General features: G+C 45.7%; 1 protein-coding gene across 1 annotated transcript in view; it reads left to right on the plus strand.

The window, feature by feature from the left end:
• IGSF21 (immunoglobin superfamily member 21) overlaps positions 1-23,928 on the plus strand; it is a 339,687-nt gene that overhangs the window by 251,780 nt on the left and 63,979 nt on the right. The window contains exon 9 of the mRNA XM_036743729.1: positions 729-847. Within this exon, the coding sequence (XP_036599624.1) occupies positions 729-847 (119 nt within the window). The remainder of the gene's footprint in view (positions 1-728; positions 848-23,928) is intronic.

The following is a 23,928-nucleotide window of genomic DNA, read 5'->3' on the forward strand; positions in this document are numbered from 1 at the left end:
GTCATGTCAGCCAATCTGATAGGTGTGATGTGGTACCTCAAGGTTGTTTTGATTTCTATCTCTCTAATCAATAGTGATTTAGAGCAATTTTTCATATGACTATAGATAGCTTTACTTTCTCTACCTGAAAACTACCTGTTCATATCCTTTGATCATTTATCAGTTGGGGAATGACTTATATTCTTATAGATTTGACTCAGTTCTCTATATATTTTAGAAATGAGGCCTTTATCAGAGACACTGGTTGGAAAATTTCTTTCCCAGCTTTCTGCTTCTCTTCCAATCTTGCCATTTTCTGTTCTAAGGATCCTATCAGCTATGACATTCTGTGTTCTAAGGGCTCTCCCAGCTCTGACATTCTGTGTTCTAAGGCCCCTCCCAGCTCTGACATACTGTGTTCTAACTCCCTCTGCCCTGTGGTTTGGCCTCTTGGCTTATTGGTTTGTTTTTTATTGGTTTTTGTTTTTGTTTCGGGGATGTGTTGTTTATTTTAGTGGGGGGGGGTGTAGAGGTGGAAAGGAGGACCCAGACTTATAGAGGGACATGGAGTAACCAAGCAGATGTCAAGAGGGAGACACCCCCTCCCCCTTTGTGAGCACTCTGATGGTTGATTCTGTGCTGGCTGCCTGAGGCTCTTCATTGCTCCCTGGTATCCTCTCAGCAGACCACCATGGCCCTAGGCTTCATGCTCCTCTTTCTTTTTTTCCTCCTTTCCATCACATGCCCAGGCTGCCTGAGGTCCGGATCTCCGACAATGGGCCCTATGAGTGTCACGTGGGGATCTATGACCGAGCCACGAGGGAGAAGGTGGTCCTGGCATCCGGCAACATCTTCCTCAATGTCATGTGTAAGTGATGTGGGGCGAAGGGGGAAAGTGGGGATAAGGGAGCAGTGCATGACTTGGAATGGCGTGGCGCCATGCCTACTGCCAGTGCATAGGAATAGAAATTGTCCAGCGACCTCCTCTCTGGAACTCCTCCAGTCCCTCTGTCCATACTCTGCATCGGTTTGGGGGTAGAGGTTTTAAACAGATACAAGAGGGGTTCTGCAGCGAATCAGCCTGGTCTTGGGACCCTCCATTCATCAGTCTCTTCCCCTTCTTTTCTGAGTGGCTGTTGATTGTCAAACAAGCCAACATTCACTGTGTGTGTGTGTGTGTGTGTGTGTGTGTGTGTGTGTATTGGGTGTAGGGCAGGAGGAAAGGGAGTGGGACAGAGCTGGGCAGAGCTATGTGTGCACAGGCTGGTTGCCCCACATGTTACCAACAACCCTAATGGCTCACATTTTCAATAACTCCCTAAGGTTTACAAAGTGCCATCTTCATAACGACCCTTGTGAAGCAGTCAGTTGGCAGCATCCTTATCAAAGGTCGGCCTTGAATCCCAGATGTGTGACTTACTACCTGTGTGACAGTCAGTTTCCTCAGTATCCCCATCTGTAAAAGGAGGAGGTCATAGTAGAGGGCCTCTTGAGCTATGCTCCTATGAGCTATGAAGTGCAGAGGCTGGATTCTATACTCGCTGAGGTCCCTTGAGCCTATGAAAATCCTCACTTCACAGACCTCTTGGTGTTCAGTTGTTGTTCAGGCATGTCCAATTCTTCATGACCCCATTTCGGTTTTTTTTGCAACGATACTGGGGTGGTCTGCCATTTTCTTCTCCAGCTCATTTGACAAATGAGGAAACTGAGGCAAATAGGGTTAAATGATTTGCCCAGCATCACACAGCTTGTGAGTATCTGAGATTTGAATTCAGGAAGATGAGTCTTCCCACTCCAGGCTCAGCGCTCTATACAGTATGGCACCACCTAGCTGTCCTTCACAGTCTTGCCCAAGATCAAATCGCTAGAATTCAGCAAAACCTCAATTTGAACTTGGGGCTCTTGACTAGACAGGGATTCCTGTTCAGACACAAGGTTGGATCAGAAATCCTCTGAGCTCCCTTCTAACTCTGAGATCCGGTGGTTCTGAGTCTATTTCCAGAGCTCCCTCCACTCTCTGACTGCCTTTCTATGGGGACTCAGCTGGGGGCTTGTGTGGAAAGGGGGAGTCAATTAGGGTTGGGTCTCTGTGCTCCGGAAAGAAGATGGAGGAGAAGTCTAGTCAAGACGGCCTGCAGGCACTCAGGCGATTCCTCGAGCTAGCCTAGGAGTCAAGGGTAGCCCCGCTGTGTCAGCCACTGGCTGGGAGGTGAGGGGCCTGGAATGAAGGAGGGAGGGAGAGAAGAAGGGAGCTGTGAGCCTGATGATACACAATCCAAACCAGGTACTTAAGAGGGCTGACGGCATGAAGGATTGGGAGCCAATTAACACTTCTTGGTAGCTCAGGTACTGTCCTCCAAACCTTCCCCTACCTGCTGATTAATGCCTGAAATGCCCTTTTCAGAGGACTGTTGGTGTCTGGGGAAACTTGAGCTTTGCTCATAGTAGGTACTTGTTAAGTGATTCTTAAAAACAATTCATGTTAATAATGTTGCACACATAGTAGGTGCTTTTAAAGTACTCACTAATAACTGCGTTCATACTGCACACACTAGATGCTCTTTAAATGTTTGCTCCATGAATATGCCCGCACAGTATTCCTCACGTGCCATCCCCTAGTTCAAGCCCTTGGCACCTCTCCATCTCACTACTGCAGTAGCCAGGTAATTGGTCTCCCAACTCCAAAGCATCTTTCACTAAGCTACCCACTGGCATTTTCTAAAACATGCATCTGACCATGTCATCCCAGTCCCCCACTCAATAAACTGCAGCGGGTCCCTACTACCTCCAGGATCACATACAAAGTCCTCTGCCGGAGGTTCGAAGCCCTTTACCATTTCCAGTCTTCTTACACTTTATTCTTCTTTACACACTCCATGATCCACTTACACTGGCCTCTTTGTTCTCCCCGCACGGCACTCCACGGCCCATCTTCATGCCTTGGCTGCCTTCGCCCCGGTGCTCGCCCTCCTCACCTCCACCCTTAGAATCCCTGGCTTCTTTCGAGACTCACATCAAGTACAAGAGACTTTTCCTGTTCTTCTTAACCAAATCCCACCTTCCACCTCCTCTATTGCTAGAAGAGGGAAAGGGAGAGGGAGAAGGCGAGGAGGAAGAGGAAGAGGAAAAAAAGAGAGCGAGAGGGAGGAGTAAAGGGAGAAGAAAGAGCAAATAGAGAGGGGAGGGAAAGAAGGAGAAAGAAAGAGAGAGACAAAGAGAGCAAGAGGGGGGGGAGGGGGGAGGAGAGAGACTAGGACAGGGAGAAGAGAGAAAGGTCTCTGCCTTTAAGGAGCTTGCCACTTAAAAACCTGCCTTAGCACACTTGAAAAATGAATGAGCTATGCTGCCTTTGATGACTTTTCTATCTTCCTTCTCCTCCAAGGTTCCCTTCCATCTCATTAGTCTGTGCATATATTGTATATACCTGTTTATTTACATGTTGTCTCCCCCCCCCCCCCACTTAGGGTGTAAGCTGTTTGAGGGCAGGAAGTGTCTTCCTTTGAACACCTAGTGCTTAGCATGATGCTCCACACATAGGAACCTAGTAATCAATACCTGCTGGCTGATTAAGCTCTCCTATGTGCCAGGCACTGTGCAAAGTGCTAGGGATGGTAAGACAAGAACAAAACAATCCTTTTCTCTCAGGAATTTCTCTTCTACTGGAGGTGGGCCAGTCACACTGGCTTCATAGATGACCCTTCATCTCTGATCTCCACACCTTTGCCTTGGCTGGCCCCCATGCCCAGAATGCTCTCCCTACTTGAATCCTATTCTCAGTTTCCCTGGCTTCCTTTAAGATGCAGCCCAGATCTATGATGCTATTAGTACCTTCTCTCTGAGATTACCTCCCATCTACTCTGTCTATACCTCGTGTGCGTGCACGTAATTAATTTATACGATGTCTCCCGCATTAGAACATGGACTGCTGTTTTTTTCCATTTTGTCCCCGGTGACTTTACACAGTTCCTGACACATGGTCTGGGTTGGGGGGTGGGGGTGCTTAAGAAATGATTCTTTGACTGAGTTCAATAAACTTTTACTAAACACCTGTTATGTGCAAGGCACCATTGCTGGGTGCAGGAGTACAAAGATCGAATTAAAACAATCCTTAACCTCCAGGAGCCTACATTCCACTGATGAGATAGGGCAGCTAGAGAAATAAATGAATAGAAATTCATAGAAATAAATGAATGTATAGAAATAAATGAATATAAAATGCGCTCAATGATATTAGCTAACATTTGTATAATGCTCTTTCAGTCAGTCAACAAGCATTTTTAAATTTTTTACTTATTTAATTTTTAATCTATGGAATAAAACACACATTTCCATAACAGTATAATTTTTTAAAATGATTGCACATGAAACTGCTAATCTATTATGTACAACTTGCTTTTCCTTTCAAGTATATAATATCATAATAATGTAATCTAATATCACGTAAATTTCTTTTTTCCCTTCCCTCTCCCCCAAACAAGCATTTATTAAGCACCTACTGTGCACTGGGCATTACCCTAAGTGCTGAGGATACAAAGAAAGTCAAAGGATAGTCCCTGCTCTCAAGGGCAGTCTGATGGGGGAGGGGGAAAGGAAAGGAGAGACAAAATGAAAACAACTCAGTACAAACAAGATACATACAAGATAAACTGGGCATAGTCTCAGAGAAAAGGCACTAAGATTATGGAGGGCTACCAAAGACTTCTAAAGTCTCCAAAGCATTTCACAGATATTATCTCATTTGAGCCTCATAACAACCCTGGGAGGTAGGTCCTATTATTATCCCCATTTTAAAGATAAGGAAACTGAGGCAGACTGAGGTGAAGTGTCCCAGGGTCATATAGTCAGTAACATTTGAGGCAGGATTCGAACTCAATTCTTCCTGTCTCCTGATCCAAAATTCTATGCAGCGTACCACCCATCAGCTTTGTAGTAACACAACACAATTTTGAAAGGGGACATCTGCTAATAACCGGACAGAGGAGAGAGGGTAAGTAAATCAGGAAAAGTCGCACATAGGAGGTGTACCCCAAGCTGCACTTTGAACGAAGCCAGGGATTTTACCAGGAGGAGGTGAGAGGGAGAGCATTGAGAACACTGGGGACCCAGGCACAAAGCGGGGAGACTGAAGTTTGTGCACAGGGAGAGCGTGGAAATGGAATTCATGCCACATGAATGAATGAATGTTGAATGAATGGACGTCAAGCGAATTAATTAATTAATGTTGAATGGATGAATTAATGATCATCCAATGAATTATTGAATCACTGATGAATAAATGCATGCGTGACCGCTGAATAAATGTTGAACAAATGAATGAATCAATGTTGAATGAATGAACAAATGAACTTTGTGAATTTCCCACCCAGGAATTGGAGCCAGAGCAGCATGGCATCATGAGAACCGGATTTGTAGGCAGAGCACTGCTGCTGCTTATTATTTGTGTGACCCTGGGCAAATCTCTTTTCCTCTCTGAGTCTCAGCTTCCTCACCTGTAAACCGAGGAGTGTGAATGAAACGAATTCGAAGGTCCCTTCCGGCTCTTATCTAAGGATCCCATGACCTTATCCTCATTAGCCTTCAGTTCTAAGCAGTAGCAGCTGACTCAATTATTAAGGGGCAGAAGGAGACAAATTTAAAGACTTGTCAAAAGAAAGACATCTTTAATAATGAGGACTACCTACCAGGGGAGGTAGTGAGCTTCCCTGCTCTTTGGATGTCTTCAAGCAGAGGCTGGGTCAAAATCTGTCAGGTAGGCTGTAGATCCGGTTATTCTCTGAATAGGCAGGTGGACTAGGAGACTGTGAGGTACCTTCCAGCTCTCAAGCTCTGTGATCTAGGCATCACAGCAGAGGAGACAGAATACTGGACTGAAATCACAGGGCTCTCGGTTCAAATCCCTCTTGTAACATTTTTCTAGCTGTGTGACTGTGGGCCACACACCCTCTCTGAGCCTCAGTTTTCTCATCCATGAAATGGGGGCAGTAATACCTGTCATACCTAACCTACAGATACGTCCAAGGAGATAATGTATGAGAAGTTATCTATAGACTTTCACTGACTGCCAGCCCTCACTTCCAGCAACATCCCCTAGGACTCCCAGGGAAGGAAGAGAAGGGAAGAGAAGGAGAGGATTGGTGTCCAAAGAAGAGGAACTTCTCTTTTCCTGTGTTGTGAAGGCTGACAGTCAGCTGTCCACACTGGGCCGCAGCTGGACCTCACCACTTCTCCCTCCCCCCTGATATGCTCAGGGATGAAAGACTTGCTTTTAACATAAACTGGAACTGGTTACACTTTGTGACAAACCCCCAGTGTCATACAACTTCACTGAGAGGTAGCTCGGGTTAATGAAAGGAAGGTGAGACTGTGAATTAGAACACAGGGGTTCTACCACTAACATGCTCCAAAACCCTGCACAGGTTACTCAGTTTCTCTGAGCCTCAGTTTCTCCATTCATAAAATAGTGTAATCAGGCTAGGAGAGGATTAAACACCTCTCCCTAGTTCATACCACCTTGGAAGAACTGAAAACTTACAGGTCCCTAGAAGTGTCTCTGAAAACAGCTGCACAAAACCCCTGAAGCTCGGGACAGTACGCCCTCCACCCCAAAAGCAAGGCCTATCTTAACAAAGAGTTAAAAGTCAAGAAATAGGCTGGGAAAATAAGCAAACAACAGAAAAAACCCTGACTATAGAAAGTTATTACAGTGACAAGGAAGATCAAAACACACACTCAGAAGAAGATAACAAAGTCAAAGCTCCTACATCCAAAGACTCCAAGAAAAATATGAATTGGTCTCAGGCCATGGAAGAGCTCAAAAAGGATTTTGGAAGTCAAGTAAGAGAGGTAGAGGAAAATAGGATAACAATGCTCATCTCTCCCATTTACATTCCAGTTCTTTCTATTATACAGAAGCAGCAGCATGTGATGGATTCAGAAGTCCTGGGCTGGAAGTCAGCAGAGCTGGGTTATACAGTTTCAGCCCTGCCACAAGCCATTTCTGTGACTCTGGTCAAGTCATTTCCTATCTATGAGCCTGAGCTATCACATCAACAAAATAGAGTATTATGTTCAGTGATTAGAAGGTTCCTTTGAATTCAAATATTCTGTGTTCTGAGGGCCCTCCCAGCTCTGACATTCTGGGTTCTAAGGCCCTTCCCAGCTCTGATATTCTATGATTCTATAAGAGAAAAGTTGGTGGGAAGCTGGTCTTCCATCTTCTACTGTGCAGGTTTTGATTTCTGTCCCTTGCTAAGCCATCTCCTGCCTGATCTCCAGGCTTCAGAAGAAAGAGCATTAGTAAAACTGAGTCTCCCGCCTGACCACACACCTTCCATTTCATGCTACGTTTGTCTTCTGCTAGATCTCCAGTCACCTCTGGGAAGAGGAGGAGTACCTTTCCACTCAGTAATGAACATACTCACAACTGGTCATACCCTGCACATCCCTGTGATTCGGAACTCGTGTAGGTCATCATTCAAACTTCATCCCCTACTACCCAATTCGTTATTCCCATTCCCCTCAACTCTCCCACCCCAAAGTCCCAACCAAACATCAATCACCTCTTCCATTGTGCCCTCTGGAATGCCTGTTTCATAGCCAACAAACTTTTCTTTATCCCAAATCTAGCAGTCATGGAAACCTGGATGTCCCCTGATGACACAGCTTTCCTGGCCACCCTCTCCAGGATTGGTGACTTTTCCATTCATTCCCCTTGGCTTACTGGTTGAGGATTGGAGTTGAAATATCCCTTTTTCTGCATTTCTATTTGTGGGTAGTCCCCCTTCCTAGATCACTCAGTAATCTCTCCTCCTTTGAGGTCCACACAATCTCATATCTACCACCCAATCAAAATCCTTGTAGCTGTTTTCTAAAAGCTCCCAGGTCACTCCCCTTCCTTCCTTAATGAGTTTAGTACCTGACTTACTATTTTTCTGTCCTCCCCCAACTTCTGCCCTCATACTAGAGAACTTCTCTATCAAATATCCTAACCACTCAATTCTTCTACCAACTCACTTCCCATCACCTCACCTCTGTCACACACAAAGATGGTCATACCCTTGATCTTGCCATCATCTACAAATACACTACTTCCATGTTCAAAAATTCTGAAATCTTTTTATTGACCATAATTTTCCACCTCTTCTTCTATCTTGCCTTACCAAACCCTACTCTTTGTCCATACCATGACCTCCAATTCCTTGAATCCTCAGTTTCTCCCAGGCCATCATTCTGTACTAGTCACTCTGTCCTCTTTATCCTATTTGACCCCTTGGTGAACAAGTTCAATTCTCCCGCATCCCAGGGCACAATCAGTGACATAAGTCCCCATTACATCATTGACTGTGCCCTGACAGTACTTAACCTTGGATTACTCCTACCATCAACCACCTTCACTCCTACACATGCACTGCTAAATGGAGGTGAAGAAAATCACATAACTGTGCTGACTAGTTACACTATAAATTTATGTAACACAACCTTAACTAGGCCCTCACTGCTGCTAGGCAATGTTTCCATACTTCCCTCATCAATATGTTTGTCCCTCCTCAAGCTTTCCATGGCTCTCCCCTCTCCTACTCTCTCAGCTGAGACCTTTACCTCATACTTATTTGAGGTATTTAAATTTATTTAATTTAGATTTTGATGTATTTAAATTGACTCTTCTTCCTCATCTCCTATCACTCAGATGCCTTCTGCCACTATCTCCTCCTTTACCCCTGATTCACATGAGGAAGTGGCCTTACTCTTTGCCAAGACTAAATCTTCTACCTGTACAAGCAATCCCATTCCTTCCTATCTCCTCTAACAGATTGCCCCCTCCATCACCCTCATTCTATCATTTACTTTCAATCTCTTCCTGTCTATTAGATCCTTCCCTACTGCCTAGCCCTTGTCTCTTCATCTTCAAAAAACCCTTTCTTCATCTTTCCATCCCCGCTATCATCCTTTATCTCTTCTGCCCTTTGCAGCTAAACTCTTTTTAAAAGACCATCTACAATAGATGGCTCCACTTTCTTTTGTCTCACTCTCTTCTTAACCTCTAACAATCCAGCTTCTGACTATCATTCCACCAAATATGGCTTTCTACAAAGTTACCAGTGATCTTTTAATTTTCAAATCGAATGGCCTTTTCTCACCCCTCATTTTTCTTGACTTCTCTGAAACCTGTGACACCACTGACCATCCTCTCTTCCTCTGTATTCTCTTCTTTCCAGGTTTTCAGGATACCACTGTCACCTGGTTCTCCTCCTGCTTATCTGACCGCTCCTTCTCATTCTCTTTATCTGGATCATCATCCAGATCATGCCCTCTAACCACAGGTGTCCCTCAGGGTTCTGTCCTGAGCCACCTTCTCTTCTCCCTCTATACTACTTTACTTGGTGATCTCATCATTTTCTATGGATTTAATTATCACCTCTATGCTGATGATTCTCAGATCTACATATCCTGCTTTAAACTCTGTGATGAGCTCCAATATTACATCTCTAACTGTCTTTCAGATATTTCAAAGTGGATTCCATTAGACATCTTAAACTCAAATGGCCAAAATTGAACTCATTATCATTCCCCTTAAACCTTCCCCACCTCCAAACTTTCTTATTACTGTCAAGAGTACCACCATCCTCCCAGTCCCCAACTCATTATCTCTTACTCTCTATATCCAATCTGTTGCCCAGAGCTGTAGATCTCACCTTTGCAATACCTCTTGGACATTTCCCCATCTCTCCTCTGATACCACCACCATTCTAGTGCAGGCTTTCATCACCTGACACCTGGGCTATTGAAATAGCCTGCTGGTGGGTCTGCTTCTCTCAAGTCTCTCCCTACTCCAATCATTCCTCCATTCAACCACCAAAATAATTTTCCTAAAATGCAGAGCATACATAATATGTCATTCCCATACTCGATAAACCCTGTTATCTCCAGAATCAAATACAAAAATCACTGTTCGGTGTTCAAAACCATTCACAACCTACCCTCCACCCAAACACACACCTTTCCAGCCTTCTCACTTACTCCCCACCACATACTCTTCAATCCATTGACATTGGCCTCCTTGTTGTGCCGTGGATAAGACACTCCATCTTTTAGCTCTGGGCACTTTCTCTGACTGTCCCTCTGTGTTGGTAGGCAAAATGGGCTCCTTAGCACTTAGTTCAACAAGTGCCCTTGAATAGTTTGGCTTTTGTTTCCTTTGAGTAATTCATTGAGCCTTACTAGGTGCTAAGCCCCAGGCCCAAACCCCTATTAGGTGTAAAACCTATGTGGGTGTGGATTGGCAACTAATGGGGCCCAAGGTGGGGCTAACTCCAGGGAGGGCCTAGTTTACATGTCTGGGACAGCAGAGGCTTTTAGACCACATGGGTTTAAGTCCACCTCTTTGTGACGATTCTAGGTCACATGGGTGAGTCGCATGTGTGACTCACCCCTGACCACTGAAAAAGATATAAAAACCAAGGGTTAGCTGTCTCTTCCTTGGAGCTCATTCCCGCAGCAGTGGTGGCATGCATGACTCTGGGCCAGCCCTTGTTCTGAGCTCCCGGGCTGAACCTAGATGTTGGTAACTATGAATCTGTATTGGGTCTGTCTGTTGATGTTTGTACTTTGTTTGTAATTTGCTCTGATGTTCAGGGTGCTGGCTTTTTTTCCCCTGAACTAAGTGAATGATATTTGTATGCTGAATTAAAGTAAGCTTGTCAACCCCTTCACCTTGCTTTCCTTAGTTAAGCAGATCAAAAGAACCTTGCTGCTGGCAGCTTTCTGGGTGCTGGCTGTGGGTGGATCTTACACCCCCACAGAAGCTACTAGCTGGATTGTTGAAACACCCTCATCCCTGGAATGCTCTCTCTCCTCATCTCTGCCTCCTGGCTTCCTTCAAGATCCAACTAGAATCCCATCTTGGGCATGAAGCTTTTCCCAACCCCTCTTAATTCTAGTGTCTTCCCTCTCTTACTTATCTATCCGGTACATAACTTGTTTATACATCTATGTTTGCTTGTTGTCTCTCCCATTAGATTGTGAGCTCTTTGATGGCAGGGGCAATCTTTTGCCTCTTTTTGTAATCCCAGGGTTGAACACAGTGCTTGGTACACAGTAGGTGCTTAATATTTATTGGCTGATTAACTGGCTGATTAACTGACTGACCATAATTCTACCTTCTAGGATTGTTATGAGACACAGATGTAATAATGGATGTTAAAGTGCTTCATAAAAACTGTATAACACTGGAGTATGCAAATAATTTAATTTAGGGCCACCTTAAGAGGGGTAGAGCTTCCAGGAACAAGGAGCTGATGGCCCAGCTGTACTTTGATCAGACCACAGGTGAAGGACATCGTTAAGTTACAGAGAGTCAAGGAAGGCAATGGAGATAGGGCCTCAACATTAGGAGGATTGGAGGAAGGAGTCAGGCATTTTCAGCTTGGAGGAGGCCCAGGACAGGGGGTTAGCCTTGTTCTGCTTAGCTCCTGAAGGCATACCTGGGAATAATGGGCAGAAGTGACAGGGTAATAAATAGATTTAGCCTTGATACAAGGCAAAGTCTCCCTACACTCAGAGCTGCCACTTGGGTGTAGGGGAACATGCCTGTGATTCCTTCTACCTGGGAGTCGGAGGTTGATGGATCCCTTGAGCTCAGGAGTTCTGAGCTACAGGAGGGCTGAAAACTAACCAGGTCCCTGCACTGTCTGCTACCAGTATAGTGAGCCCCCAAGAAGCCTCTGGTAGAGTGAACCAGCCCTAGTCAGAAATGGAGCAGGTCAAAGCTTCTGTGCAGATCAGGTATGGAATCAGTGGCTGATGCCATTTGCAACCTGCCTGAGAGAAGACCAGTTTCAAAAAAATCAGAGTTGTCCAAAAGCAAAATAGACTGCCTCAGAAGGCAGGCGCTTTCCCCTGATTGGGTGTCTTCAAGGGTGAAGAACAACTTCTTGAATACAAAGCCAAGGTGATTATGTTCAAGTGTGGGTTGGCCTAGAAAGCCAAAGAGGTCTCTCCTACCTCCAATTCTGTGATTCAATGATTGGATGATTTGGGGCAGAGAGGCCATAGAAATTTATGAAGACCATTTCTTAAAGTGTGTAAGATCTTTCAGAGATTATTGTTATTATTATTTCAATGCCAAATGTGGAGAGGGGTTTTTTTTTTCACTTGAGAAAGGGGAAAAGGGGTGTTGGAATACTCCTTGATTGCCACTGCCATTTCTAAGTAGTAATTTTTTTAATTACTGCGATACCACTACTGCTTCCCCCTTTCTCTTTCTCTCTCTCTCTCTCTCTCTCTCTCTCTCTCTCTCTCTCTCTCTCTCTCTCTCTCTCTCTCTCTCTCTCTCTCTCTCTCTGTCTTCCTTTCTCTCTCCCTACCTGCATCCCCCTCCCCCCACACACACACAGAGCTGAGGATTCCCCATTGTGCTAAACAAGCTGAGACCCAAAGAGAGAGCCCTGGGATAAACCCAGATGAGACTAGACCAGAGGAATCACTGATCTATATGGGAACACAAAAGAGACATGAGAGAAAGCCAATTCTGGCCATAAATACTTCTGACTATTTATTCTTTTTAATGACAATAATCATAGCTTTGCCATTCCAAATACTTTCCTTACAGCATTCCTAGAAGGCAGATAATGCAGGGGTTAGTATCTCCATTTTCCAGTTGAGGAAACTGAGGAAAGAGATGAACGGCTTATTCACAGTTATACAGTTAGTAAGAGCCTTCTGATATCAAGTCCAGGGATCTTTCTAACCAGAGAATGACAGAGTTATTTGGGGTGGGAGGTAGGCAGGAGAGGAGAGCCCTTAAAACAGAGGCCCTTAGAACTGGGAGATGTAGAACGCAGGATGTCAGAGCTAGGAAGGGCGTTAGAACAAAGAATGTCAGAGCTTGGAGGGCCCTTAGAACACAGGATGTCAGAGCTGGGAGGGCCCTTAGAACACAGGATGTCAGAGCTGGGAGGGCCCTTAGAAGAGAGAATGTCAGAACTAGGAGGGGCCTTAGAACAGAGAATGTCACAGCTGGATGGGACTTTAGACAAACTCTTATTTAATGTATTAGGAAACCGAGACCCCTAGAGCAGACCAGACTTGTCCAGCATGAGATACCAAATCAGTGACCTCCAAGATGGGCTTCCTTTCATCAATGTAATCAAACACAGGAGAAGGTACAGGGCCGCAAGAGGAGCTGAGCTGCTTCTAGTCCCGGCCTCCAAACTATTTTTTCATCTAGTAAGAGTGGCTGCTTCCCAAAGGCCTCTGGGTGAAGATCAGAATTCAAGAACGACTCTAATTTCATGCCTGTAACACGCTCCTTATATGGTAGGAAAAGACATTTGGAAGCCCCAAGGGTGACACAGAAGGGTATGTGCTGTACACAGTCATTAAAATGTTTTAGCCAAGACTGCAGATAATCTTTAAGCCAATTTGGAAGTTGTATGCTCTGCCTTGTGTGTGCATTATACATGCTCCTAGCAGGGGTATAAACCAGTTCTCAGGGCTACAGGTTATTGAGGGGAAGCATGTCCTAGGAGAGAATGTTACAAAGTTAAATTCAGTGAGAATGAGACTTCCCAAAGAAAAGTAAGTCTTATTTGCACACTGAAAGACTACCTTGACTTAACTCAGAGAAACACACAATATAAAAATGAAAGGAACTTTAGATCACCAAATATCAGTGCCAGAAGGGATCTTAGAACAGAGAACATCAGAGCTTGGAGGGACCTTAGAACAAAGAATGTCAAAGCTGTGAGAAACCTCAGGACATGGAACATCAAAGCTTAAAGGGACTGTAGAACACAGAATGTCAAAGCTGGAGGGACCTTAGAACACAGAATGTCAGGACTGGGATGGCCCTTAGGACACGGGATATCAGAGCTGGGAGGACTCTTGGAACATAGAATGTCAAAGCTGGGAGAAACCTCAAGACATAGAACATCAAATCTTAAAGGGACTGTAGAACATAGAATGTCAGAGCTCAGAGGAGCTTTAGAACATAGAATGTCAGAGCTTAGAGGTGCTTTAGAACATAGAATGTCAGAGTTTGGAAAGACTTTAGAACATGGAGTATCAGAGCCTGGAAGGACTTTAGAGTACAGAATGTCAGAACTTGGAGAGACTTTAGAACATAGAATGTCAGAGCTCAGAGGAGCTTTAGAACATAGAATGTCAGAGCTCAGAGGTGCTTTAGAACAGAATGTCAGAGCTCAGAGGTGCTTTAGAACAGAATGTCAGAGCTTGGAGGGACTTTAGAACATAGAATATCAAAACTGAAAGATATTTTATAATAGAACCTCAGAATTTAGAGGGACTTTAAGAACACAGAATATCAGAGCTGGAGGAAGCTTGGCACTGTAACCTTGTTACAGCTAGAAAGGGCCTTAGAACATAAGATCATAGAATATAGAATCATGGAAAATTATAGAATATGAAAGTGGAAGATAACTTGGATGACTGAATACTGAGCTGGGAGGGACCTTTGGGCTTGGAATATCAGGGACATAGGGGTCTCAGAAATCAGTTCAACTCCTCACTTTACAGATGCAGACAGGGAAACAGCCCATTCCACTCAAAACTCTCAGGAAAGTTTTGGAGAAATGACTGCTGGAGTCCCAGCCTGGCCTTTTCACTCTCTTATTCGACTCAGGCGTGGAAAGAAGTTGTGAAGGAGCAATCCCCAGCAAAGGCAGAGATGCAGGCATTACACACTGAATACTGAGGTCCCTAAGAGAACTAAGGCTGAGAAAGAGCAGGGGGAAAGGAGAGAGCAGGTGAGGGGACAAGTCAGGCACAAAGGACCAGAGACTAAGTCACGGATTCAAAACTAGAAGAGACCTTTGGCTCCCTCTTTTCACAGCTGGGAACGCTGAGACTCAGAGAAATTAAATGACTGGCTCTTTCATTGTCATCTAGAAGAGAGGCAGTAGAACCAAATTTGAACTCAAGCCTGACTCAAAAACCACATTCCCTACCACTGTACTATGCTGCCTCATTCAGAGTTCATCCAGCTGAGATATACAACTAATTCAGTTAGAAGAGTCCATCATCGACCTCAACCCAAAGCAAAGGGGTCATTTTTTATAATCACTGTATCATACTGTTGTCTCATACTGAGCTTGTAGTCCACAAATATCTCAAATAACTTCTTGATGAGGAGCCTTAGCTCTCTAGGGTTATGCTTGTGAAGTTGATTGTTTGAACCCAAACCTAAGACTTTACATTTATCTCCCTTAAATTGCATCTTATTTGATGCATCCTGATATGGTGCCTTGGAATCAGAGCCACTTTGGGGTCAGGGATCTTACTTCAAGTCTCATCTCCAGTGCTGACTACTTGTGTGACCTCAGATACAGCACTTCACTTCCTCTGGCCTCAGTTTCCTCATCTGTAAAATGAGGGGGTTGGACTAACTGACTTCTGAGGTCCTTTACAACTCTAGAGTTACGACTATTATAATCTTATGGTTTTAACCTATGGAAGTCTTTTTGGATCCTGACTGTTGTCCAACCTGTTACATATTACTCCCAGATTTGTTTCATTTTAAATTTGATAAGGTGGCCACCTTTGCCCTTATCAATTAAAATGCCAAACAGCATAAAGCCAAGAGCCCTAGAGCACATCACTAGACACCTTCCTTCACCTCTCATCTACCCATTCACCTCAATGCCTGACATTCAGCTGTTCTGAATCCACTGAGCTTCTTTATCATTGGCCTCACAGCTAGACAGCTCATCATACCCCCGTCTCTCTCTCTCTCTCTCTCTCTCTCTCTCTCTCTCTCTCTCTCTCTCTCTCTCTCTCTCTCTCTCTCTCTCTCTTTCTCTCTCTCTCTGTCTCTCACTGTGTGTCTCTCTGTCTCTGTCTCTCTCTGTGTCTCTCTCTCCTCCCCCCACTCTCTCTCTGTCTCTCACTGTGTGTCTCTCTCTGTCTCTGTCTCTGTCTCTGTGTGTCTCTCTCTCTCTCTCTCTCTCTCTCTCTCTCAGAGAGGGAGGGGGGAGAGAAAAAGAGAGAGAGAGGGGAAAGATTAAATATTCCCTGTGTTCCAGGCACTGTGCTAAGCACTATGGATAAAAATACAGGCAAACAAGGCATGCCCTGCCCTTAAGGATCTTACATTCCAGCAGGGGAACACAATGAGGGAAAGGGAGCTGGAACATGTGGTGGTATCACTTGGAACTGAAAGCTGGGAAGTGAAGCCATCCCTTTACCCTTAAATTTTAGAGGAAGAAACAGAGAGAGCCCCAGAGAGTGTTCATGACTTGCCCCCACCATTCATCTGCAACATGGCACAGACTTTCTGGGATCATTCCCTGTTTCTGAGTGTACCTTCTCTCTCCTGCTAGACTATCAGCTCTGTAGGGACCCATACTGTTATAACCCCCACAAATCAGACTATAAGGCTGGGCACACAATAGGTATGCATGGACTATGTACTGGTGATTGGGATGCAGGGTGTCAGTGTGATATGGCAGAAAATGCACTGGGTATGAAAAAGGCCACAAGTGTTCAGATACTGGCTATTCCCCTAACTAGCTGTATGACCTTGGTCAGGTCTTACCTCTCTGTGTTCCAGAAGGTGGCACCGAAACCGTGCAAGGAATTCCAAAGGGCGGAGGGAGAGAGGGAGAGCATTCCAGGCAAGGGAGAAATGACCCTCAACCCCTCCCTCCATCCCCACCACCCCCCCAGTGTCCCAGCCAATTAGTGGCAGAGTTAGGAAGGCCTGCTGACTCTTCATTCTGTCCTCTCGGTAAGCCACCAGGCTGTGTTGCCTGTCATCATTATGATGTTGTGGGAACTCACTTATCTACAGCCTTTTGTCCTGAGTAAGGGCTTAGTTTGTGTTTGCAGGTCATTGCTTCATGGGACCTGCAGGGGACCCTAGAAAGTGTCCAGCCCAAGCAGCTCCTCTGTCTAAGGCAGGGGTGAGGAACCTGTGGCCTCGAGGCCACATGTGGCCTTCCAGGTCCTCAAGTGCAGCCCTTTGACTGAATCCAAACTATTTGTTCTATGAAGTTTGGATTCAGTCAAAGGGCCAAACTTGAGGACCTAGAGGGCCACATGTGGCCTTGAAGCCTCAGATTCCTCACACGTGGCCTAAGGTCTCAGCTCTAGCCCTAATGCTCTATGGTTCCCCTTAAGAAGTGAGTGAATAGAAATAGGGCTTCCATAAGGACCAGAGTTTTCCCTTTATTCCTCCTCAATCACTGGGAGGCAGGGAGAGATAGCACCTCTCCCTGTCCACTCCCAAATTGCTGGAGAGCCAGGACCTAAAGCCATTGACATCAGTCTGTGATAATAAACATGGGCAGCCCTTCCTCCTCTCTGGGGTCTGCGTGGGCTGGGCTTTATTAGTAAATTGATTTTTCAAAATTAAAGCTCATAATTAGGCTGCTGGGGAGCAGCAGGGAGTTCAGGTTGGAGCTGTTGGGAAGTCATTAGCCATCCAAACCCCTTCAGCAAACCCAGCCTATCAGCATGGTGGTCAAACATGCCATGCTCTGCCCCCCCAGTGCCAGTCTAGGCTGTGGATCTCCCCCCCAACTGGTCTCCCTTCCAGCTAGTTGCCAGCAGATGAAAAATGACAGCCAAGTCCCACAGTACCACAGACTCTCAGAGTTGGAATGGATTGGGTGCCATTGACTCTAACTCATACCTGAATTGACATCCCTCCCTGTACCATACCCAATAAGTGCCCATCTGGCCTTTGCTTCAGAGTCCCCAATGGGAAGCTCACTACCCCTAAAGAAATTCATGCCTCTTTCAGTTAGCTTTAAAAAAAATTAATTCTATCTCCCAGCTTTTTGCTGCTTCCAGGTCATAGGATCACAGATTTAAGCTGGGAAGCACCTGAGGAGGTCACTGAGTCCAAAAACCTCAGGGTCACACTGCTAGTTAGTATCTGAGGCAGCACTTGAACTTAGGCCTATCCTGACTCTGAGTCAATGTTCTACCTGGCTGCCCCTAAAGTTTTACCTTCAGAAGCCGAGCAGAACAAATCTAATCCTCCTTTCACACACACAGAGGCCTTAAAGTACTTGAAATCACCCCCTATCTTCCCTTGTCCAGGTACTACATCTATTTCTTCCAACTTATCCTCTAATGGAATGATCTCAGGATCCTTCTCCACCCTGGTTGCCCTCCTCTGGCTAATCTCCAAATTATCAAAATCATTCCTAAAATATGGCACCCAGAATGGAATATAGTATTCCAAATGTGGTCTGTCCAGGCAGGGGGATAAATAGAAACCCACTCTGCCCTTAGGCAATGGCTACTCTGTTGCCAAGTTGGCACCTCCTCGGTCCCACCATCGGTTTTCATCCCAATTCTTCACCTGAGGTGATGCCCTAAACTCCACTGCCTTTATTCAGTTGGCACCCTCTTACTCCATTGGCACTGCTACCCAACAGGCATGCTCACTCACATATCAATCAGGTAATTAATTGTGCTGGGCCTGAAGTCAGGAAGACTTATCTTTGTGAGTTCAAATCCACCCTCAGATGCTTATTGGCTATGTGACCCTGGATAAATCACTTAACCTTGTTTGCCTCAGTTTCCTCATCTGTAAAATGAGCCAGAGAAGGAAATGGCAAACCATTTCAGTATCTTTGCCAAGAAAACACCCAACAGGGTCGTGAAGAGTCAGACACAACTGAAATGACTCAGTAACAAACTAGGTATATAAGAAGCAGAAGGTAATGTCAGAGAGAAGATAATAGTGGTGGGGATGGGGGGTTGTAGGGAGGAGATTGGGAAAGGCCTCCTGCAGAAGATGCAGAGTCTTGAGGGAAGCCAGGAGACGGAGATGAGGAGCATGAGCATGCCAAGCATGGGGGACAGCCAGTGATGGTTTTGTTTGAGGGACTTCAAGGGGGCCAGCTAGGCTGTAGGGTGTGTGGAGGGGATTAAGGTTAAGAAGACTGGAAAGATGGGAAGGCAGCAGATGGTATAGAGTAATAAATGCCCCAAGTGGACTCAGTATTTGATCCTGGGGGTGGTAGAGAATGACTAGAATTTATTAAGTTCGGGTGAGATGGTCAGACCTTCGAATTAGGGAGATCACTCTAGCAGCACCCCAAGCAGAAGCACTGACCCACCGGACTGAAAAAAGAGCAATGGGTTGAAAGTACCAGGTTCAAATCACGGCTCAGCACCACGCCACCTGTGTGACCTCAAACAAGTCAGTTGACCTTTCTGGGGGCAGTTTCTTCATCTCTAAAATAGGGATAATAATTCCTAATGCATTTCCCACACGGGGTTGTTGTGAGGATCTTCTGACATACTGGGTGGAAAAAACCGCTATATAGAGAGCTAGATGGGCATCAGGAGGCCTGGGTCCAAGTCCTTGTTACCCGTGTGATCTGGGGCGGGGCAATTCTCATATTCTACCAGCCTCCTTTTCCTTCCATAAAATAGGGAAGTAGAACTCTAAACCAGAGAGACGGTGAGTCAGTCAATAAGCATTTATCAGGCACCTATTATGTGCCATACATTATACTAAAAACACAGACTGGATAAATGTGAGCATGAATGAATGAAAGAAAATGTTGATTAAGAGCTAACTGTACTAAGCACTGGGGGTACAAATACAAAAATGAAGATCAGCACTGCCCTCACGGAGCTCACCTTCCAACAGCACGTATGTAGCCAGGGAGGGCCACAGATGGTGAGTGAATCCATAGGGGAGTCAACTGAACACCTCTTCCAGGAACAACAGAAATGAATGGATTAAAATTCTAGAAATGGAAAAGAAAGGGAAGAGGAGATGCAAAACAACAGGCTGGCAACTGATGAGAAAAATGGGGAAGGACTTGAGCCTGTGGCTGGAGCCAGTTCTAGATTTAATGAGAGACAGGCAACCCACAAGCAACTGGGGCGGGGAGGGACGGGGCAGCTAGCTGCCGGATTGGAAAAGGTTAAGGCCCTCAGGGCTTGGCTTCTGCTCTGGGTGGCAGGAGGTGGGTATGGAAATGGGGGAGAAGGGCAGGATTAAAAGTGAGCTGCAGAGCTGTGAGGAACCTTGGAGGGTATCCAAGGCACCCCATACCTGAACAAGAATGCTTTAATATCTGAAAAGTGGCCAGCCAGCCTCTGCTGAAATGCTGTTGGAAGGAGAGAACCACAAACTCCCAGTTTCTCTTAAACTTCCTTAAAGCCCTCCCAGCCCTGACATCCTGTGCTCTAAGGCCCCTTCTAGCTCTGACATTTTGTGTTCTAAGGTCCCTCCCAGTTCTGACATTCATTCTGGGTTCTAAGGCCCCTTTTAGCTCTGACATTCTGTATTCTAAGGTCCCTCCCAGCTCTGACAGTCTGTGTTCTAAGGTCCCTCCCAGTTCTGACATTCTGTATTATAAGGTCCCTCCCAGCTCTGACATTCTGTATTCTAAGGTCCCTCCTAGCTCTGACAGTCTATATTCTAAGGGCCCTCCCAGTTCTGACATCCTGTGTTCTAAGGACCCTCCCAGCTCTGACACTCTGTTCCTGCAAATTCTAAATCCCATGAACTCTTATAAGCTGCAGCTGAGTCTTCCCTCCAAAGCCACCCCTCCCCATTTGCCCTTCTGCTCTTCCAATCCCTCCTCCTCCTCCTCTGTCCTCCCTGCCCCTACCTCCCAATCCTTGGCTGATTTTTTCCCTCCTTACACAACAAACTGCCACTAGATGTATGGCTCAGCCTGTGAATTAGCCCTCGAGCACCTATTAAAGCCTCTCCTAGGTACTGCCTCTTGTTCAATTTTGCAGCTCTAAAAATACAAGCCTCTGTAATGAAGTAAGAGACCCTGCTGGGAAAGTCATCCAGGCAGCTGAGGATGGGCCCAAGGACTCTGCACGCTGACGCTGGGCTCTGACTCTGTGGGCCTGAGCATCGCGCCCATGTTGGCAGAGTGGCAAAGGCAGCCAAGGACACCCGGTCCCCAGAGGGGGGCCTTGGAGATCTGGACTGCCGCACTCAACTCTGAGCATCATGGAGGATCACAATGACATACCTTCATAGATGTAGAGCTGGCAGAGACCTTATGAGTGCTGGAGTCCAGAAGCCTCACTTTACAGTTGGGGACACTGAGGCACAGAGAGGATGGGTGACTTGTCCCAGGTCATACAGGTATTAACACATACAGGCAGCTGGGTTGCCCAATGGATAGAGCACCAAGCCTGACATCTGTCAACTGCCTCACCCGGTGGCCATGGCACCAGAGTCGTCTGACTCCAAAACCACCCTACTCCCCCTCACACTCTGTATGCTCCAGCCAGACTGACTTCCTCATGTATAACCTTCTCACTCCTATCTCCACGCTTTTGCACCTGATGTCCCCCGTGTCTGGAATTCACTCCCTCCTCACTTCTACTTTGTAAAATCCCCAATTTCATTTAGATGTGGCTGGTGGTTCAGTGGTTAGAGCACTGGGTCTGGAGTCAGAATGTTGTTTTTGTTCAGTCCTTTCAGTCGTGTCTGACTTTCCATGACCCCATTTGGGGTCTTCTTGGCAGAGATACTGGAGTGGTTTGCCATTTCCTTCTCTAGCTCATTTTACAGATGAGGAAACTGAGGCAAACAGGATGAAGTGACTTACCCAGGATCATAAGTAGCTGAGGCAGGATTTGCACTCACTTCTTCCTAACTCCCAGCCCAGTACTCTATCCACTGCTTCACCTAGCTGCCTGGAGTCAGAATGACCGGAGTCCAAATCCTGCTTTGGACACTTACTATCTGTGCCATCTTGGGCAAGTCACTTGACCTCTGTCTGCCTTGGTTTCCGCATATATAAAATGGGATAATAACAGCACCCACTTCCCAGGCTTGTTGTGAAAATCAAATGAGATCATACAAGTTGGTAAAAGTGCGTTCCCTCCTTCCGCCTTCCCTCAAAGCAGCCTTGGAGGCCTCTACTCATCCCTCTCTCCTAGTTTCTACACCCCCCCCCAATCCAAGACATGGCTTTGTATGTGATGCATACAACACATACATACATATAGACATATACACATTTCTGTATATGTGCATATAGAAATATGCTTATGCATATACATATATATATATATATATGTTTACTTTTCAATGTGATTGTTCCCCCAGAACAGAATGGCATCTTCTTGTCGGGGATGGCCTCATTGTCATCCCCGGTGTCAAGCATGGGGGCAATAGGGAGCCGGGGAGTCTATTCCATGCTCAGACCTGGGCTTCAGGGAAAACCAAGGACTGGCAGCTAGCCTCTAGAGGATGAATCTCATTTTTGTCTTTGGCACACAGTAGGCCCTTTCATGAATGCTTGTTGAATGAATCAGTGAGTGACTACTTGGCAGGCAGTTGTGTCCTGGGCCCCTTCCAACACTGAGATTATTGCAGTTTGGTGACGGAATCCAAACCTCTCATTTTATAGTGAAGGAAACTGAGACCCAGAGAGGGGCAGTCATCTGCCCAGGCCCACCATTAATTGGCCTGTAGGAAGACCTGACATCAGATCCAGTTTCAGACACTACCTAGCTGTGTGACCCTGGACGAGTCACTTCACTATTTCTTACTAGGCTCGGTTTCTTTGTCTGTAAAATGGGGATAATAGTAGTGCTTACTCCCCAGAGTTAGGAGGATAAAATGCTATGGTGTTTTCAAAGCACTTTGTAAAACTTAAAGCACTACATAAATGCTAACTATCGTGTCCGATAATCAAGCAGGAAACATTTGTTAAGCGCCTACTGTATATCAGGGACACATGCTAAGTACTGGGATACAAAGGAAGGCAAATACATAGTCATAGCTTACATTCTAAAAAGGAAATCATATATACGCACACACACACACACACGTACATATATATACATCTCACCCATCTACAATATATATAACATAAAATATTGAATATATTACAATATGTAATATACCATATATCGTCTATCTATGCATCTACAGAGAAAGACTAGGCCAAAAACAATTAGTGTGGATGGGTGGTAATCTCCAAGAGGAAGGCAAGAGCAGCTGAGGGAAAAGCCTCCTTCAGGTTTATGTTGGAAAATATTTGGAAATAAAGCTGGAGAGGTAGGCGGTTGCCAGATTGTGGAAGGCCTTGAATGCCACATTCAGTAACTCACTAGCCAGAAATCAGAATAAAGATTGTAGGCTGGCCGACAGAAAGCAGGACAAGACTGGGCCCATATTAAGAAAGTTGAGGGCATGGATTTTATCCATCGTTCTCCATTTCTCTCCCAGACAACAAATAGACTCTATCAAAAAGCCTTCAGTGAATTCACAGCTTATTCTTGGAGCGATGAATGACGGGAGAAACCTCTGACTAGTTATGTGGTCTTGGGCAAGTCAGTCCTCAGTGTGGGCCTCAATTTCCCCATCAGTGGTTGGACTACATGGTCTCTGATGTCTCATGCAGCTCTCAAACCCTCTGAAATTCCTGGTTCTCTGGGCAATGGGGGCCTCCTTGAAAGGCCTCTGAACTCAGGCTGGGGAGAGGCAATGTGAAATGAGATGAGTCTTGGGAAGGGCATTCAGTTCAGACAGAAGATTTGGGCTGCACCAGGCTGTGCCTAAGGGAATGGAAAGAAGGAGACAGATCATAGGATTTAGAGCTGGGAACAAACCTTTGAAAATAGAACCTAGAATGTCCCTGTTGAAGGAGACTTTAGCGATCACTTGATCTAACCCTCTCCTTTTACAGAGGAAGGGACTGAGGCCCAATGAGGTTAAGGGCCTTGGTGCGGGGAAGGCCATAAGAGGCATTCCTGCGGATGGACACTAACCTGGCAAGCTCCTTCAAAGAAGGCTGTTTCACGAGCCCAGAAATGGCAGCAGCTGCTAAGAGAGGAAATAGGACACAGGAGTGGCATCAACAGCGGCCTCAGCCCCGGTGACATCAGTCTACTTTCAGTCTCCCCCAAATCTCTTGCTCACAACAAGAGGGAAGAGACTCAGAAGGGTAGAGAAGACACTTAGCCATCTGGATGGGACTGACC

Source organism: Trichosurus vulpecula, chromosome 2, assembly GCF_011100635.1.
Source record: "Trichosurus vulpecula isolate mTriVul1 chromosome 2, mTriVul1.pri, whole genome shotgun sequence".
Lineage (NCBI taxonomy): Eukaryota > Metazoa > Chordata > Mammalia > Diprotodontia > Phalangeridae > Trichosurus > Trichosurus vulpecula.